General features: G+C 25.0%; 2 protein-coding genes across 2 annotated transcripts; both read right to left on the bottom strand.

The window, feature by feature from the left end:
- Positions 1-563: 563 nt before the first annotated feature.
- PmUG01_12054600 (conserved Plasmodium protein, unknown function) lies at positions 564-4661 on the bottom strand (the record flags this gene model as incomplete). Its single annotated transcript, XM_029006770.1, has 1 exon — positions 564-4661. One exon carries the CDS (start codon positions 4659-4661, stop codon positions 564-566), a length of 4098 nt encoding a protein of 1365 aa, XP_028863226.1.
- A 2789-nt stretch (positions 4662-7450) lies between these two features.
- Positions 7451-20254, bottom strand: PmUG01_12054500 (conserved Plasmodium protein, unknown function; the record flags this gene model as incomplete). The annotated part of the gene is made up of 1 exon (XM_029006769.1): positions 7451-20254. One exon carries the CDS (start codon positions 20252-20254, stop codon positions 7451-7453), a length of 12804 nt encoding a protein of 4267 aa, XP_028863225.1.
- Positions 20255-21730: the final 1476 nt, after the last annotated feature.

Below are 21730 nucleotides of genomic sequence, written 5' to 3'. Positions count from 1 at the left end.
ACAATGTTTATTGTGCTAATAATAATTGCAACAAAAATAATAATAATGAGAATAATAAAACATAGTAGTGGTTATAATGAGAATGATAAAACATAGTAGTGGTTATAATGAGAATGATAAAACATAGTAGTGGTTATAATGAGAATGATAAAACATAGTAGTGGTTATAATGAGAATGATAAAACATAGTAGTGGTTATAATGATAATAATAAAACATAGTAGTGGCTATAATGAGAATAATAAAACATAGTAGTGGTTATAATGATAATAATAAAACATAGTAGTGGTTATAATAAGAATAATAAAACATAGTTGTGGTTATAATGATCATAATAAAACATAATAGTGGTTATAATGATAATAATAAAACATGGTAGTGGTTATAATGATAATAATAAAACATGGTTAGTGGTAATGTTCAAAATGAGAAAAAAAATTACACATTAATAATATTCGTGATATAACTCGCAGCTTAATTTTTTTTTTTTTTTTTTTTTTCTTTTTATTCTACTTCCTCCTGTTCTTTTATTGTGTGCTATGCTCCCTCTCTCTACTTATCTCTCTAATCTAAGTAGGACCTTCTTTGAAACTTACTGGGGTTATTGTAAGAAGTATAATCATCTAGTTTGTTGGAACGATTTGTCCTATTTTTCATATCAATAAAATGCGAGGCGTCGTTATGCAATTTATAATCGTGAGGAATATTAGTTGAATGATATTTTGGGTCTTTTTCATAATCAGAAAATTTCATTATGTTTGGTTTGAATATTCTCATTTTAGGATTAGGGTTCACATCTTTATAACCATTAATACCTGACATGTTCATTAAATTTTGTGACTGCAATAACTTCTTAGTATTTTTTGCGACCTTATTTTTAAATTTCACAATATGATAATTGTACACATATATAGCCGTTACTGAAATTAATAAAATGGAAAAAATAATTGCTCCTTCTGTTCCAAAAACATTGGCTATTCCTTCGTACATGTAAAATACAACATGTCTAAAGAATTTTTTAAAATATAAAGATATCTGAGCATATCCAAATACCATAAACAAAGAAATTATTATTAAGAAAAGAAAGCTTATATGAAACTTTTTGAAATATATCACTAATGATGTTACAAATAGTAATATTAGCATACCTAAATAACAAATAATTTTATGAATTAATTGTTTTCTTATAATGGGATAATATATATTATATATATCATTGTTTAACCATCTATTTATAACTTTACTCATTAATTCTTTTGATATTTTTCTATAATGTGTATTTTTTTGTGTGCTATATTTTTCTTCCAATGTTGGTTGTATCTTATTTTCTCTTTGATTTTTTAAATAAATATTTTCAATATTATTTGAAAGTACGATAAGTGCTTTATTATATAATGTATTTTTCAATGACCTCCATAAAAAATAATTATGTATCTCATTTTGTATTCCATTTTTTAAATCATCTAATGGTTGTTGGCATGTTATTTGAATAGCCTTAAGATTCTCATCTTTTATGAATTTATATATTGTATCAGTTAATTCTAAAAATTTTTTATACTCACTGTTCCAAGATTCTTCATTCGCGCAATAAATATCCATGTACTTTAACTCTTCTTGACCTTTTAAACTTAAATATATATCTTGAAGTATTAATTCATCTAATGGGAAATTGAAATTTTCTAAGAAATTTTTTTTTAGATTACTCTTATGCATATTGTATAAAGCATTTGTTTTATCCTTACAATGGTTATGCCACTTTTCCATGGCTTTCTGTTTTAACCCTTTTATATCATTATCTAGAATATGTAAATATTCTTCACTTATTTCTTTTTCTTCTTTTGAAAAATCACTTAATGTAGTCATATATGCATTAACTGCTTCTGCATTCCATTTATCCAAAGTAGCATAAAATAGATTTTTATTTTTAAAATATTCTGTTATGTTTTCAGTACTTTCTGCTAACATTTCAAATACTTCTTTTCCCTTCGTTACAGCATTGGAAAAATGATACTTTAATTTACTTTCATTCAATGTGATGTTTTTTTTTTTTAAATAATAAAATTCTTGAAAAGTATTATTAATTAAAGGACTACATATTTCGTCTTTATAATATATAAGATCTAGTTTATCTGAATTTTTAGAAAGTTTTTTTTCTAAATATTTAAGTAAATTATAACTAACAGACTCAAAAAAAGTCATAAGATCTTTTTGTTTAATAGGGTATTGATCACTTTTCATTTTTATATCTTCAACAACTATTTGTAGTGCATCTTCACATGCAATTTTACAAAATTTGCGAATATTAGTTTCACCTAATTGAATCATTTCATTTTTTATTTGATCTAATCTTTCATATAAATTTGTTTCAATATCTTTTATTAATTCTTTTTCCTCATCATCATGAAAATCACTTTCTGTGTACTTATACCAAATATTTAAAATCTGTTCTCGAATTAATTCTTCATATTTTCTTATCTCATTAAGTAATGGAGGCATTTTATATATATCAGTCTTTTCCTGAATAATTATCTCTTCCTCCATAAAATCTTCATTAAATAATTCGTCATTTTCCATTTTGCTCTGTTTATTATTATTCAATTTACCTCCTAATTTCGCAGATAAATAATCACTATCCTCATTTAGGTAACTAATAAATTCAACATCTTCGTTTTCCATAAATTGTAGCAAATACTTTTTATATAAAAATATTAAATCGTTTCTACTTATTTCTGCTCGGTTAATTTTAAAATGTTTAAAAAACTGGTTCACATTGGTAAATAAATTTTGGTTAGCTGACTTAACTAAAAAGGTAATGAAGTCATATACATCTTGCCCAGACATATATTTGTTGCTACTTTCCTCGGGGTTATAATAATCATTGTTACTACTTCCATTACTATTACTACTACTACTACCACTAGTATCATCTGCTTCATTATTCATACTGTTATCATTTTCCCTATTCGCTGTTCTGTTATTTTCTTTTTGATTGCGCATCTGCTGTTCTTTTTTAATTCTACTCATTATATAATTCATCTGAACATTCGAATATATCTTCTTCGGATATAACATTGCTCTTAAATATATTTTATATCTTAGTAGCATCACGTCATTCTTATATTCATCATTCAAATCGCTCATATTGGCATTGGTAAAATCCAGCTCTTTGTTATTGTACATATTTCTTAACAAAACACAATCGATGTTTTTATAAAGGACGTTCAGCTTGTAATTAGTAGAGGTTTCATTTGCTAGGCTGGTATTACTACTACTACTACCACTGCTGCTGTTACTACTATCCGAGTAGGTTAGATATGCAATTTTTTTTTGTTTTGTAGTATATGCATCATATTTTTCTTTACTTTTATTTGAAATAATTTTTTTCCAATATTTAATATCTAAATCTCTTCTATCCGAATTTAGTAAAATGTCTAGCCATAATTTTCCCTTCCTTACATCCAATCGTTGACTGAAATCATGAACAACCCACATTAAATTTTTGGAAGCGATACTTTCTAGTATTAAAGAATTATTCTCTATGTTATCCATATTATCTAAAATTTTATCAAAATTATTTTTTTTTATAGAAAAGGTTGAACCATTAGATCGTGTATATGCTCTTAACATAAATAAGTTAGCATCCTTTGTAATATTTTCAATAAATTCTAAGTCCTTATTATTTATCATTTTCATTGTTAAGAAAATAATATCTGTTGAAATTAAATTAGTTAGAGCATATAATATTTCATCATATCTTTTATTAACATTGGGACTATTTAAACCTTGTGTGTCCATTAATATGAGATTCACTTCTTCAGAATCGGATAAATGTAATTCATCAATTTTGGTAATCCAGTCATCTGTCTTATATAAATTTAACAAATCTATAATCTCCTCATTATATTCATCTTTTTCATATTCATAATTTTTAACAAAATTTGTAAAATTTTTATCTATATATTCATACATGTTTTTTAATTTATTTACTGTTACTTTAATAGGCTCTGACCATATCCATATACCATATGTACTAGCTGTTATGTCATTACCTACCTTAAATCCATTTTCAATATTTTTATCACTTTTACTAATATCATTAATTACATGTTCGTTTAATAAATTAAGTAAAAAAGATTTGCCTGTGTGCATATCTCCTAAAACAGAAACTATGGCTATTGGTTTTTCAACTTTTTTTAAAATTTCTAAATTCTCTTCAATAATTATTAATTCCGTATGATTTACATTTGGTTTTATAATCTGTATAGCTTTACCCCTCTTTTTTCGATTTTGTATTTTCCTTTTTTCATCATCAATTATTTTATTTATATCATCTATGGAATTTAAACAATCTCCATCATTACAATTCAATGGAATTTCAAAATTATTTTCATCAGTATCTTCATCTATATCATCTTTATAATAAGTACTACTATTATCTTCAGTATCGTATCTTTCAGCATTACCATCATCATTATAATTGTCCATATCATTATTATTACCTACATTTTTTGAAGAACTCTCATTATTAGTATAATTATAATTATTTGCAGAACCATTGGCTGATTCTTCATTCGAACTGTTTGTATTATCATCCGTACTGCCACAGTAAAAAATAAGTGAATTTATAATTATGAATAGCAAAAAAGGAAACAGTTTTTTCATCTTTTTTTTTTGTTCACATTTATAATTCACTCTCTTATTTTTTCTTTTTTGGGCTTAAAAATACTTACACTTGCATATATACAAATGTACGTACATACGTAAATTGTTATATATATTATATGCATACATATATAATATATTATACATATAAATATTATACGCGTATATATTATACATGGTATATATTATACATATACGTATTATATACGTATATATTATATATATATACGTACGTACGCACATAAATGCCTACGTACGTACATAAATTTACGTATGAGTTAACTTCTTTTTTTTTTTAAACCATAAAAAGGAAAAAGAAGGCTTATTTTCTGTGTATTACATTGTAAATGTCATTTTAGCAGAATAAAAAAAAAGGAAAAGTAAAAAGGAATTATAATAATTTCGTTTAAAAAAAAAAAAATGAAATAAAATAATAAAAAAATATATGTAAAAAAATAAGTTAATAAATAAGTTAATAAATAAGTATGCAAATAAGTAAATAAATAAATAAACAAGTAAATAGGTAAATAAGTAAATAAGATAAAATAAAATTGAGACTGTCAATTGTTTACTGCAAAATAATTCTTTTAAAATTTCAAGTTTTAATTAATCTACTAAATTCAATGCGCGTACATGCCATATGCATATGTATAATACATATGTATAAATAATGAATATGTGTATGCTCTTTTAAAAGAGTTTACATAATTGTATTAAAAAAAAAAATTTCTTTTTTTTTTTTTTTTACGTTCTTCCAAAAATAAAAATTCAAAATAAGGAAAGTGTATTATATCGCATTGCAAAGCGTACATTAGTAAAAATATTATAAAGGTTATTATCAAGGAATAATTTCTCTTTATATTTTTAAGTGAAATCATTGTTTATTTTTTATATTACATATAAAATATATAATGAAATGTGGATTATTCCTATTTTAATATAATATGGACGAATTGAGGCATAAGTTCATAACACATAAGAAACGAAAATAAAAAAAAAATATATAATAAAATTACTTTTTGTTCTTATTCATGTATAATGCATGTATTCGAAATTTTTATTCATTGTTCACAAAGAAAGGGGGCATGAAACAGAATTATGCGTATTGATTATTAAAATGAAAAAACTTAAATGAGATCCATATGTACACATATATATGCATATGTATATACGTGGCTAAGTTTTCATTCTGTTATTTATTTACAAAATCATTTTCCATGTGTACATTTTTTTTTTTTCCTACAAATTATTCCTTGCTTCATTACTCGAGAAAAAAAAAGGGCATACAATTCTTTTTACCACTCTTTGTGTGCAAATACCAATATAAACTTTACAGATGAGCAAAAGCTTCTTAAAAATATGAGTAACAAAATATAAATGAACAAAGAGCTACTTCGTTCTAACTATTTTTTTAAAAACAATAATTCTGTCTTTTTTATTTTACTTTATATAATTAAAATGAATCTCATTTTCCAAAAATAAACTAAAATAGTTCTATCAATTTGTTTATAATTTAAAAAAAAAAAAAAAAAAAAAGAAGATAAATTCTTCATTTAAATTTATATGGTTACATTTTTTAAATAGGAGAGAAATTGGAATTTTTATGATTAAATAGCTAAACGCTTTGAGAACCTATATACTTTTAAACACATCCTCTGAATAACATTGAAATTGTACGCTTTACTTAAATATGGTAGAAACGACTTTTCAGAATTTTACACTTTTCATAATATCGTAAATTAATTGTATATAAGTATATATATATATATATAATACATTGTTTTTCCTTTTTAAAAATGCGAAAGTGGTTTTTTTAAAAAAAAAAAGTCTCGTACATGCATAAATAATAGCTTACTGGAACATAATTCATTTGAATGATAATAAAATTATAAAGGAAACAACTGTATATAACTCGAGACATTCTTAATATCTTTGAAGGATTTATTTGTTTTATTTATTTGTTTTATTTATTTGTTTTATTTATTTGTTTTTTTCGTTCATTATATTAAAAAGAAGTTAATCATGATTTTTAAAAAAACGCAAAATTATGAATTCTCAACAATAAAATATGTATAAAATACATAACAATGAAAATTATGGAATTATTTTTTAGCATTAATATAGTATTCACTGTATGTTATAAAAATAATCGATATTATATATGCATACATAATACATATATAATATATTTGCTTCTAAAAATGGCATTATGCCGCATTAAAATTTACAAGGGAAAATGGAAATAAAAGGTATTTTTATTTTTAATAAATAAACATATTAAAATAAACAAGTAAAATTTTTAAAAATACAGAATGATTAGAAAAAAATGTCCACTATTAACATATATACATTTACGTACCTATACGTAAATGCATGTGTGTTTATCTATCAAGTGTATTTTTTTCTATGATTAATAAAAGAATGGATTATTATATTAAACAAACATCTGTACTTTTTGCCATAAGGTATATATAAATTAATGAAATATAAAATGGTGTTGAGAAAGGTTACTAGGAATAAGATACGCATATATATATATATATATATGTTGACAAAAAAAAAAAAAAAAGGGAGAGGATATTGTCGTAGGGATTGGTAAGACAAAAAAAAAGGAAAATGAAAAAAAAAAACAAATATTGACAATAATAAATATATTTCAAAAGGGACATAAAAAATTAAAAAAAAATTAATTTACAATACATACAAAGTGCACATCAATATATGTATATTTGCAAATGTTCATGTTCATATGCTCGTGTACCTTCCTACAAACACAAAGACGACTCTTTTTACTGTATATCAATATACTGTATTATATCATCATGGTTTAAATTTCCATTAAAATAAAGATCCTTTTTCTTATTGTTAAAATTTTTAGTATTTCGATTTTCTTGTTTTTGAAAAAATAGTTTGTTATTATTTTGATTATAATAGTTAACAAAACTTTCACTGGATCTATTATTATAATTATTTTTATCAATTTTATCACTTTTATCATTTTCCTCTTCAAAGTTATTGGTATATGTACTTAACAAGTCAGGAGAAAAAGATCTATTTTGTTCAGGTTTAAATACATGCATTCCTCCTTCCATTTGATCATTGTTATCCATTTCTGCTCCTATTTCCTCTTCCATTGTTCTTTCACTAAAAGACATAATGTTTTTACATGTCCCATTGTTGCATTCTTCGTCTTCATCTTCCTCCTCCCCTTCTTCTTCCTCTTCATTATCTACTTGTTCACCAAAATATTTTATATAATCTAACTGATCACATAATCCATGTTCCATATTAGCTGCTATATCTGAAGTAGAATAAATATTGTTATTATGAATATTATTTCCTTTGAGAAAATGTTCCTTAGTTAAGGTATTATTATTATTTTTGCACTGTAATTCTCTTCTATCTGAATAATCATTTACATATGAATCACTATGTTCAAATGAATTGGACAAAATTTTCATCGTAGCATTTTCATTTGCGTATTTAAATTTATTACAACTATTATTACTACTATTATTATTAGTGTTATTATTAGTGTTATTATTACTTTTACTGTTAATATTACTATTATTGTTATTACTATCTTCGTTATTACATAATACATTTGCTGCAATTTTTTTTCTGGATTTTTTTCTTTTATTCAATAATTCATTTTCTATATAATCATTCACATACATACTATAATAATCTTGGTTATTTAAAGTTTTTTCCATCCTATTTGTTCTTAATTTCTTAGATTTGTAAAATACAAACGTATTACTATTTGAATCATATGTGTACAAATCATTAAAATAAGTACTACATATATCAAATATATTATCTCGAATGGTTATGTTTTTCTTTAAACACAACCTTTTAATATGCAATCTCGCTTTTACATTGTTTAAAGTGTTATTAAGATATTCATTATGTTTTAGCGATTGATCATAACTAACAGCAAAGTGATATACATTATTAATAAAATTATTGTAGTGATTTTGAATATTAAAAAATATACATTCGTTTTTTTTTAATTGTTCATACTGTAAAATATACGTCGGGAGGAATTCGTTTTTGCTCTTAATTAATTCTTTATGGTTTGCATAGTCAGGTAACTGTATTAAGTGATATACATTCATCTTTTTGTCGCTCACCGGGTTGAAGTTTTTCTTTTGTCTTATTCGTTTTTTGAAGATTTGCACTTTTCTGCTTCTACCACCATTTCCATTAGTAGCATTACCATTACGATTGCTCTGATTTGCCCCAGCTTCCTGTGAACCCTCTACACATTTATCTGCCTTTTCACTTACTTTTAATTTCTTACTTTTTCTTTTATTCACTTTTAAAAGACTATATTCAGTAGCGTTTCCGCTAATTAAGCTATTTCTTTTTTTTCTTCTCAAAGACATTCCTAAGCTTCTTTTATTGTTTTCTCTCTCCTCTGTGTTGTCTTTTTCTTCTTTCGGGTTTTGTGAATTACTTCTCTCCATATAGTTGTTAGTTCTAGTAGTTTCACTAAAAATAATCATTTTTTTAATATTTTTTTGTTCATTTGCACATTTCTTATCTGCATTGTTACATGCATAATTATCCTTATTGCTACCAACGGTCAGTCTGCTTCCATTCCTATTTTTGCTCTTACAAAACATTCTACTACTATTTCCTCCATTGTTACTGCCTCCTCCATAGTTATTACCTCCGCCAATGTTATTATTACTGTTTTCAGTCTTCTCCTTTCCCCCTGTAATATAAACGAACTCTTTCGATTCCTCATCCTCTACCTCTTGTTCCCTCAACTCATTTTTCTGCCCATCTTCATCATACAATAGTTCCTCTTCTTCCTCTTCTTCCACATCCTCTTCTAATACGTCAAATTCATATTCATCATCTCCCTCCTCAATATAATAATCATCATCGTAATTATAATCTGAATATTCATCCGAAATTTTAGATGCTTTATTAACTTCATTTAATTTATAGTTTTTTCCTTTACTTTTTTGTTGACTACTTTTACTAGTACTAGAATCACCTATAATTTTAATACCAAAATTATACGTACTTCTTTTTTTTAGTTCGTAGTGAAACTTTTCCATATTATATACCTTCAACTGATAATCTTCGAATTTCTTAAAATCAAAACTTCTATATATTTTCGATATAATTAAATTGTATACGCTCCATTCAGTAAATGTAATGAAATTTGTATCTCCATATTCATTCTTTTTATAGTATTTATTTATAGTTTTTTTTTTTAATTCCAATGATTCTAATAATTTATGACTAACATTTAGATCTACATTTTCCCATAAGTTCGTGTATATATTAAAATAATATATATCATTTGCGGAAGAATTTTCTGATTGCTGTTTTTCTTTTATCAAAATTTCTTTCTTCCTATTTTTATCCTCTTCCTCCTTCACCTCCTTCTTAACCTCTTCTTCCTTGTTGTTATTTTTTTCAGCGTGTTCATTTTTTTCCCTTACCCTTTTTTCATCATTCAAAACATTCTTTTTATTTTTTCTTTTAATATTTCTTAATAACACTTCATTAATTTCTTTATTTTGTAACTCATCAATATTCTGTGACCACATATTATTTCTTATACAGTTAATTTTGTGATAAATAAATTTAAACAAGGTATGGTTACTGTCTTCCTCCGTATCCTTAATATCTATTTCGAATTCAAGCGTACCATTATTAGGAGATTTCATCGTATTACTTCCGCTTCGAATAAAATCACCACTACCACTACCACTGCCGCTGTCGTTTGCACTATTGCTGCTATTTTTCGTACTGTTACTACTGCTACCATCATCTTTTCCCATTTCGTTTTTCGGCTTTTCGAAGATATATTCCACCATTTCACGTGCATGATCACTATCTATGGAAAAATCGCTCATATTTTCGTTATACGTATTGTTATTGTAATTATTGTTACTACTATTATTATAATTATTGTTAATATGGTTAATATTATTATTATCCTTATATTTCTTTTCAACCACCTCCTTTATATCATTTTTTACCTTTTCAACACTTCGAGCATATACTTCTTCCTTATTTTGCTTTCTACCGTTCTTTTTGTTGTTACGTGCAGTATTTACGCCTTTACGTTTTTTCTCCTTTCCCTTTCGCTTATTTGTATCCTTCTCTTCCTTTAATGCCATAGTGCCTTTATTTCCCTTAATAATATATTTCATTTCATTATTGTTCAATTTTGTTTTATGTGATAACTCTTCTTCAATTTCTGCGGAAAAATAATGCTTATCATTTGGACCATCATTTTCCTGGGCATTCTCATCAACATTTAATGAATCCAAATTAGTGCTTCCTGTCTGAATATTTGTGATTATTTCTTCCCTCGTGGTGCTGTCAGTAATAACACTTCTGCTGCTATCCTTAGGATCACTATAATTTTTATTCTTGAACAACAATTTATTATTTATAATTTGCTTGAAGTCCCTCAGTTGATTTATTACCTTACTAAAGCAGTCCATTTCGTCTTTTAGGATAAAACGCGGTGCATTTATTACCTCGTCCTTTGCATTGCACTGCACCGAATAATTAGGTAATATGGTATTATCATTGTTATTATTACAATTTATTAGTTCCGTGTTATGCTTATCTGGGAAGTAGTCCTTCTTATCTATTACTATAATATTGCTCATGAGAAGGTTCCTATAAAGTGTGTTGTTTTTACTACTGCCAACTGCACTTTCATTTGCATGCAGGTTATAATCGTTACATAAATCTAGAGGCTGCTTATCGTTATTACATTTATCATTATCATTATTAATGTTACTATTACTCTTATTGTTAGTGCTACTACTACCGTTACTGTTAATGCTACTGCTGATGATACCGCTAACGTTACCATGGGATCTTCCATTTTTACAATCGAAGAATATTTTTTTTTTATAAAACATTAACAGCTGATTGAAGCATATATCTTTGTTTATATTCAAAATCTTTAACATTTTTTCACGATCTTCAAAATCATATTTAAAGAAATTTTCATACATATCATCAAAGAGAGAAAAGAAATTAATATTTAACGAACTATATGAAGAATAACTACTGTATACATTAGTCTTTACATTGGCTTCACAATTATTGCACGAGTTAACGTTGTCACTATATAAATCTTGGCATACAGAATCTTTATTTTTCCTTTTCATCATATACATATTATTATTAAGGTTAAAATTGTTTTTATTTTGCTCTTCACTTTTTTTAATACTTTTATAATACCATCCTTTTTGCAACAATAATTCCTTAAGATCATTCTGCTTCAAACTTTTTAAATCGATAGGTACTCTGTTGTTATTCGTGTTGTTGGATGAAGTAGGACAAATCCTATCACTGACACTCTGTTTACTACCATTGGCAGTACCATTACTATTATGCGATGGGTTACTTTCTACTATATTCAAGGATAAATCCTCCTTTTTTTCATCTTGCAAAGTGTCATATATAGCATTATTATTATTATTACTATTATTATTATTATTATTACTATTATTATTATTATTATTATTACTATTATTATTATTATTATTATTATTATTATTATTATTATTATTATTATTATTATTATTATTATTATTATTATTATTATTATTATTATTATTATTATTATTATTATTATTATTATTATTATTATTATTATTATTATTATTATTATTATTATTATTATTATTATTATTATTATTATTATTATTATTATTATTGTTTGTATCACTGACACTTGGCAAATTTTGCAAATAATTCGAAATGTTCGAAACGGTTGAGCAGTCTTCCATATTCCAGCTAAAGATAAAAAAATATTTATCTTTATTTTTCGTTTGAAACTCTTCAAAAATTTCTTTTTTTTTCACTTTATTATAAGTATTATCTATATTATTATCATCACCATGTCTTAGGGGAATGAAATTTTTATCATTGCTTCTGTTTATTAAGCAATCATTGTTATTGATCATATTGTTATTTTCAAAATTTTTCATATTACCACTTTTACAATTATTTCTTTTTCCCATTTTAAAAATATCTTCATCATACGAATTTCTTTTATTTTTTTTTTTCGATTTGTCTATATCTATACTTTTTATTTTGTTAAAAAAATATGTTTGCTCCGAACTCACCACCTTCCCATTATCTATATCTCCTATCTGTATATCAATTATTTCCTTACTTCTCGATGATTCGAAAATATCTTTTTGTAAAAGTTCATCGTCCTCAACGAGCTGGTTGTTCAGCACGTTATTATCTCTACTATTACATTTACTATTAATGATATTTTCGCGACTACTATTATAGTTACTATTGCTCATATTATCATAGTTTCTATGACTATTGCTACAGTCATCGCAATATCTACTACTACCGGTACTAATAATACTATTATTGTCATTATTCATATCATTATTCATGTCATTATTCATATCATTATTCATATCATTATTCATATCATTATTCATATCATTATTCATGTCATTATTCATATCATTGCTTATATCATTATTCATGTCATTATTCATATCATTATTCATGTCATTATTCATGTCATTGTTGATATCTTTATTAATATCATTATTATTATTATCAGTATTAATATGGTCGTTCTCGCTACCCTTATCGTTACCATTACCATCATCGTTATCTTCATCAGTGTTATTAATATTATTCATATTATATTCATCATTATATTCATCATTATTTTCATCATTATTTTCATCATTATTTTCATCATTATTTTCATCATTATTTTCACCATTGTTTTCATTAATATTATCACCAATTTTAACTTTATTATTATCATTACCATTATCATTGTCATTTTCATTATTATAATTATTGCACTTAGTGTCAATGTGGCCTGCTGTACCACTAGCAGCGCAGTATTTAATACCAGTACTACTTTCCTCATAACTACGCTTCCTATAAATCATAGGATAACTATCATTTAATGACTTCTTAAAATCAGAAATGTTTTGTTCATTTCGGTTATTATTTTTTACTTTTCTGTAAATATTATTTCTTGTAATAAAATCAACATTATTGTGAAAACTGTCTTTCACTTTATTTTGAATGTTTATAGTATCACAGAGTAGATTACCTTCTTCCTTCAACATATGTATGTTATTATCACTGTTGTTCGAATTATTATTATTATTATTACCATTACTATTACTGCTATTGTTGTTATTATAAAAATAATTATTACCACTACAGTTGTTAATATTAATAATATTATTTTGACAATAATTATTGTAATAATTATTTGAGTTGTTTATATTATTCTTTATAACCAAATTGTTACATATATTATTAAACGCATCTACATTAGTCTGAAAAATAATGTTGCTATTTACATTATCATGAAAATTATTGTATGTTGTGTTAGAACAACTTGCATTTTTGTTTATATTTTTTTTTTGATTCCATGTATTTCTCCCTTTGTTATCACCACTGGAAGACAAATTGTTACTGTTAGGTGTATTTTTAAAAGAATCATTACTGCTAGTACTGTTACAGTTACTCCCACAATTGCTACTACAATTGCTGCTACGATTACTACTATCATTATTGTTACAGCTATTATTACTACCATTGCTTATATTGATGTTATTGCTATCGCCTGTATCATTCTTCGAATCAGATGCGTATTTGTTCATTGAAGGATTATTATTACTACTTTTCGAATTTGTCAATTCTTTTATCATGTTAATTAAAATAGCCTTTAAAATATGCTCATCGTTGTACTTAGCACTGATACTACTGCTACCATTATTGCTACCATTATTGCTACCATTATTGCTACCATTATTGCTACCATTATTGCTACCTTTATTGCTACCATTATTGCTACCATTATTGCTACCATTATTGCTACCATTATTACTACCATTATTGCTACCATTATTACTACCATTATTACTGTTACCATTACAATTATTAGTACTACTATTGTTACTCCTATTACTATTACTGCTACTATTACTGTTGTTCCGAATTTGCTGTAACTGTTCTGATTGATAATTTGTTACTTTTTGATTACTAAAATCTTCTACAAATTTTATAATGTCCTTTTGATAATTGTTAAGTATCTCATTATTTTCATATTTATTCATAAGTGCATTCAACTGATTGTCGAAACTTTTAAAAACTTCCCCACTGTTATCTGCTTTGTTCACGTCATTCATGTTAATCACACCACTAACATGGCTTGCATCGTTTATTGCAGCAACTTTCTTACTATCATACACATCTCTACTCTTTATAGCCTTTAATAAATTACCAGACAGAATGTTATGCATATCATTAAATTTCCCCAAATGGATATTACTAGTATCCACGTTAATCTTATTATTGTTAAGTTGCTCATCAATTAACTTTGTATTTTCACATATATACTCTTCATTATTATTGATACTATTATTAATTTTAATATTATTTTTCACATTATAAAAAAAATGTTCATAAGAATTATTATCACACTCATTTTCATGATTCACTAAGTTCTCATATATTCCAATATCGTCGTTAAGATTTTTTAAACTACAAAAGCAACTGTGAAAAAAATTGTTTACTTGATCAGCAACATTTTTTGTATATTTACAATTATCACTAAAATTCATGTTAATATTATTATTTACATTAATGCTGTTACTCACATTCGTGATGCTACTCATATTGCTACTGTTCACATTACCATTGCTTACAATTCCGCTACTTAAATTACCACTGCTCATGTTACCATTGCTCATATTGCCATTATTCATATTACCGCTGCTCACAATGCCGCTATTCACATTACCACTACTCACATTATTACTATTATAATTAAGACCTTCCTTCATATCATCTACTTTATTTTTGATACCTTTTCCGTTACTATTTTTACTCTTGTTATTATTAATGGTGTTAACACAGTGTGAACTACCAATACCGCCAATATCGCTAATACCGCTAATACCGCCAATATCGCTAATACCGCTAATACCGCCAATACCGCTAATACCGCCAATACCGCTAATACCGCCAATACCGCTAATACCGCCAATACCGCTAATACCGCCAATACCGCTAATACCTTTCTTATTAACCTTGGTAACATTTTTCACATGGTCACTATTTTCACAATCTGTTAATTCGGTAATTTTGTTGTTAAAAATAATAGCGTTTATCAAATTATTTTTACAAGCTTGTAAATAATAGTTATACAGCAAGTCCATATTTTCATTTGACAACATAAATGTCTGTAGGATATTATTATGATCATTAATACTATTAAAATTATCAATGCTGTTATTACTGTTCTCATTATTATTACTTCCATTATTTGTACAACTACCATTATTAAACGTATTCAGAAGGTTTTTGTTGTTATTCACTTCTTCACGAGCTTCAATTCGAACCATATTATTTTTATTATTATTATCATCCTCATTACAATTTAAAATATAATCATTTTCCTTCTTATTTTCTCCAAGTCGGAAATATTTCCTTTCTCTCAAATTTGATTTGTCAATAATATAATCGTCACTATCTAAATTATTAAAACCTTCGGCTATCCCTTCTGAGGTACATATGTCCTTTTTCAAATCCCCCCCCTTTATTTTTAACTTATTACTGCTATTGCTGTTACCATAATTACCATTATTGCTATTATTACTATTACTGTTCTTACTACCAATAATGCTACTATCATTATTATTCGTAGTAGCAATGATAGCAGCAGCAGCAGTAGTAGTAGTATTATTAATATTACCGCAGTAATTGAAAAAAGCCTTTGGGGAATCCTCCATTTCGTCATAATTGTTTATCATACTAGTTTTTATCAAATTAATTACACTTGCTATATTGCTATAATATGAATTGCTCACATCACTATCATTTTTTAATGAGTTAAATAAGATTTTTTCATCAAAAATTTTCTCATTTAGTTTGTCTGTATTAACATGTACATCACTCGTATTATTGTTAAAATGGGACGAATCATCGCTATTAACACTGCTTTTACTGCATGTATTATTCATTAAGTGATTATTATTAACACTACATGATTTTAAAAATTGCTTTCTACTTGTATTTGTGTTCACAGATTCAGCTCTCTTTACATATTCATCATTTTCTATGTCATTTCTTTGTGCATTAATTAAATTATCATTTATCATTTTCGAAAATATCTGCTCTTTATTTAATGAAATCTGGTTTATTTCACTGGGACTTACATTCTTAATAAATTCCCTTATGGCATTATTTAAGCGGTTATTACTACGGTTATCGTTCCTATTGTTGTTATTGCTATTGCTGTCTTTGTTATTGTAATTATTGCCCCTACTATTGCAATTATTCATTCTACTCAAGCAGTTATTACCTCTACTATTATTACTATTGCTACCTCCATCATTGCAGTTATTGCTGTTGATATTAATATTATTACAACTATTATTGTTGTCATTTTCACTTAAATCTGCTTTCAGGTTTGAATTTTCATTAAATTTTGCAATGACCTTCAATATTTCACTTGCGATATTTTCGTAATGAGAATCTGGTATATTTTTTTCTTTCTTATTTTCACAGGAATTACTCTTATTCTTTATCTTATTATAATTAATGTAATCGCCATGCTCGTTATCAAATTCCCTTCTCTTCCTGATTCTAAAATCATATTTCGATTTATTTCCATTAATAGAACGACTGTTCTCATTACTATTGTTAGTGTTATTAATGTTTTTACCACTATCATCGACACATTCATCCGCATTAAAACTGTTATTATGCTCATAATATTTACTATGATTCTGGCAGCTTGTTCTATCGCTCATGATATTACTGCCTTCCCTTTTAGCGGCTGAAAATAAATTATTCTTTTCATCATCTCCACTATATTGTATATGTTCGTAATAATCCTTTTTACCCACATTTTGTAATTTTTCACTTTGCCTATTTTGTTCCTTAGTATTTTTATTACAATTATTTTTAATATGGTGCTTCAAAATTAATTTTATTAATTCTATGTTAGCATCACCCATTGTATCAATGAAATCACTTACTTCAAAATTTTTATTTTGTTCATGAAGTATATCATAATTTAAATTTTTACCATTATTTATGGAATCATTTGAAAATTTTTGAAAATAATGCAATGCCCCATTTGGATGCACATTTTCCTCATGAACAAAATCATATTTAACATTACTACGATTTTTTTTATCAGATGAATTTAATAGTGTATCAGACGCACATTTATTTATACTATTCATATTATCATATTGATGAGCACTTTTGCTAGATCTTAACTGATATCTATCTGTTATGTTATTTTTATTATTTATTTTATCCTCATCAATATTCCCCTTTACTTCATTTTCGTTTAAGAAATTAACTAATTCCCTTTTTAAATCGTCAACATTCATAAATACACTTCCTCTCCCTCCTTCTGCGTTTTTATTCTTTAAAACTTTGCAACTTTCCTCTAAATCGTGAATATCTGCGTCACGATTATACGTATTTTTGAAATTATTATTGGTATAATTATTGCCATTATTACTACCATTAATATTGCTATTAATATTGCTATTATTATTGATATTATTATTGCTATTATTACTGCTATTATTATTTATATTATTATTGCTATTATTATTTATATTATTATTGCTATTATTATTTATATTATTATTTTTATTATTATTTATATTATTATTTATATTATTATTGATATTATTATTGATATTATTATTGATATTATTATTGATACTATTATTGATATTATTATTGATATGATTATTGATATTATTATTGATATTATTATTACTATTAGCTTTACTGCTGTTATTACTGTTATCATTATTTGCACAACTTCCTTTATTGTAATCAACTGCATTTGTCATGGAATTTTCGTCACCGAGAGTTGCCGCGTTTCTATCAACATAATTTGTCAATATCTCTTCTTTTATTTTCTGTGAGAAATAGTTATTATCCTTCATCATTAATTTAATTGAACTTGCATTTTGTTTCTTGTCAATGTCTATTACATTACGTTTTTCTAAATTGCAATTATTACAAAACAATTTTTTTAAAAAATTCATGTGGTCATCATTATAACCTTTTATGTGTTTTTCGTCACTTAAATTATTAACGTCATCATCTGTTTTCACAGATGTGAAAGAACAATTATTTGAATTATAATTATAATTTGAATTGCTACTGGCAGATTTACGTAAATTATATTTCATTGCAATATTTTTTCTATGTATTTTTTGTTTTTTATCGACATTTGTGTTATCGCAGTTTGCTCTTGCAAAGTGTACGTTCGTAGCATAATCGCTACTATTATCAATTATAATATTGTTACGTTTGTTACAGTTATTTGTTTTGTATATATTATCATTAATTGAGTTATTATTACTGTTGCTACTGTTATTTTTACTATTATTACTGTTGCAACTGTTATTTTTACTATTGTTATTTTTGCTACTGTTATTTTTACTATTGTTATATTTGCTACTGTTATTTTTATTATGATTATTTTTGCCAGTGCTATCATTGCTAATGTTTTTATTGCCAGTGCTATTACTGCTAACAATATTATTGACGATGCTATTATTGACAATACTATGATTGCTAATGCTATTACTGCTATTGTTATTACTGTTATTGTTATTACTGCTAATGCTATTACTGCTATTGTTATTACTGTTATTATTAACAGTGCTATTATTGACAGTGCTATTATTGACAATACCATTATGGCTATTGTCATTACTGCTAATGCTATTACTGCTAATGATATTACTGTTATTACTGACAATACCATTATGGCTATTGTTATTACTGCTAACGCTATTACTGTTATTACTATTATTATTGTAGCCTCTATCACTAATGCTACTTAGATTAGCCGAATGAACTTCCCTTTGCTCATTTAACATATTACACGAACTGTTCATATTTATCATAAATTTATTATCTGCGTCCAATGTATCATAAAAAAATTCTTTTTCATTATCTTTATTATCATTAATTTTTTCAAAAACTTCATTACAATTCTTTTTGGTAAAATCATCGTTTATTTTAATAAACTCATTTAAAAAATGATCATTTTCAGAATTAAATAATCCAATACTGTTTTTTAAATTAAGAATATAGTTATCAAAATAAGTAATACAATATATATATTTTAACATAATATCTTTTATATCATTACAGTCAAATGTTTTTTCTTCTATTACTTCCTTTTCACCATTTTGTTCACAATCATTTTTATTTTCTATATCTACGAACATATCACCTTTTCTTTGTTTTTTTATATTATCCTTTTTAATTGTTTTAAGTAATAAAACCCATTCACATCGATATTTATCCTCTTTTTTTTTTATTCGGAATAGTATATTATCTTCAAATTTTTGATGAAATGGTTTTAGTGTAAGAACAACATTTTTAATGTTTTCTAAATCTTTTTCGTAAAAAACATAATTACCTTCATTATCATTTAAAAAGTTTTCTTTCATCCTTTTATTTGTTTCTTTTATTTCAGTAGTAATTATCACGCCATTACTATTTATAAAAGTAATGCTTGACACATGCGATGAATTTATATCACGCATCATTTAATAAGTACCAAAGGCGACGAATAAATTACGTATATATGTATAAAATACATATATGCACGTACACATTCGTACGTTCTTACATTCATATACATATATTTACACATACATTTATTTATATATATATAATATTGTATATCCATTGATGTGTAATGCGTAAGTAAATATATACTTAAACAATGTAAGTAGAGCAAAAAAAAAAAAAAAGTAATAAAGTAAATAAATTGATAAATGAATAAATAAATAAAGGGAACATTTAATCTTGTCAAGAATAAGAAATGATAAGTTAATAAAAAAAACAAATATATATTTGTATTAATAAATATTTGCAACTGAGCTTTATTATTTTCATAATGCTTTTTTTGCAAATATCAAAAATTGTAAATTTAAATGTTTATTATAACCATTATTTTAACAAATTTTTGGTTCCTATGTAAATATATATATATATGCACGACTAACGATGACAAAAATAAAAAAAAAACTCATTATTTCCTATGTTTACATGATAATTTAAGGAAATGATAAAAATGACAAAATAGAAAAAGCATGCATATTGTGCCTTTTCATTCCGTTAAATGAAACGCTGTGCAATACAGTATATGCTTATATATATACATGAACATATCAAAATAATTTTAGTGTATTTAAGGTTCATTTTCTTTCTTCTTTCTTATTTTTTGCAATATGTATATATAAATTACAAAAAATAAAGTTAAATATATAAGAACAGTTAAAAGGAACCACTAGAATCTTTATATATCAATATCATTTTGACTATAAAATTGTATTATTTGATTGATTATAATTTTTGACTCATGTTTCATATATTTATCATGCATAGGTATATAATGCATGTATATATATATATATATACCCAAAATACAAATATTACTGTTTTTCATATATATTTATTTTTAATTAATGAATTATTGTATTGTTTTGCATCATTTTTCATATGCTCTTAATTTGTAACTTTAGCAAAAATGATGCGTTAGTGATATGTATTATGTATTAATTTACATATGTATAACATGCACTTTTCAATAAGTATACCATTTTTTCTATTTTGCTTCTATTTTATGCCATATTATTGTAAAATTTGGACAGGCGGGTATACATTTTTAAAGCCAAAGAGAGGAACGCATCGTTTATATTTGTATTGACATTTGTGCATATATGTATACATTAATATATATATATATATATATATATATAAATTTATATATACATTTATGTATATGTTTATATATACATATATTTATACTTATATATGTACATATATATAAATACTTATATTTATACATATTTATATAAACATATATATAAGTATATATATATACATATATATATATACTTATATTTTTACATATATATATACATATATATATACTTATATATAAACATATAGAAATTAAATGCAATATAAATATGCATGACAATACCGTATAGATGCATTTATGTATTACCATA

This window comes from Plasmodium malariae (assembly GCF_900090045.1).
Source record: "Plasmodium malariae genome assembly, chromosome: 12".
NCBI lineage: Eukaryota > Apicomplexa > Aconoidasida > Haemosporida > Plasmodiidae > Plasmodium > Plasmodium malariae.
Note: the sequence above shows the minus strand (reverse complement) of the source record. Positions and strands in the feature narration are given on the sequence as shown.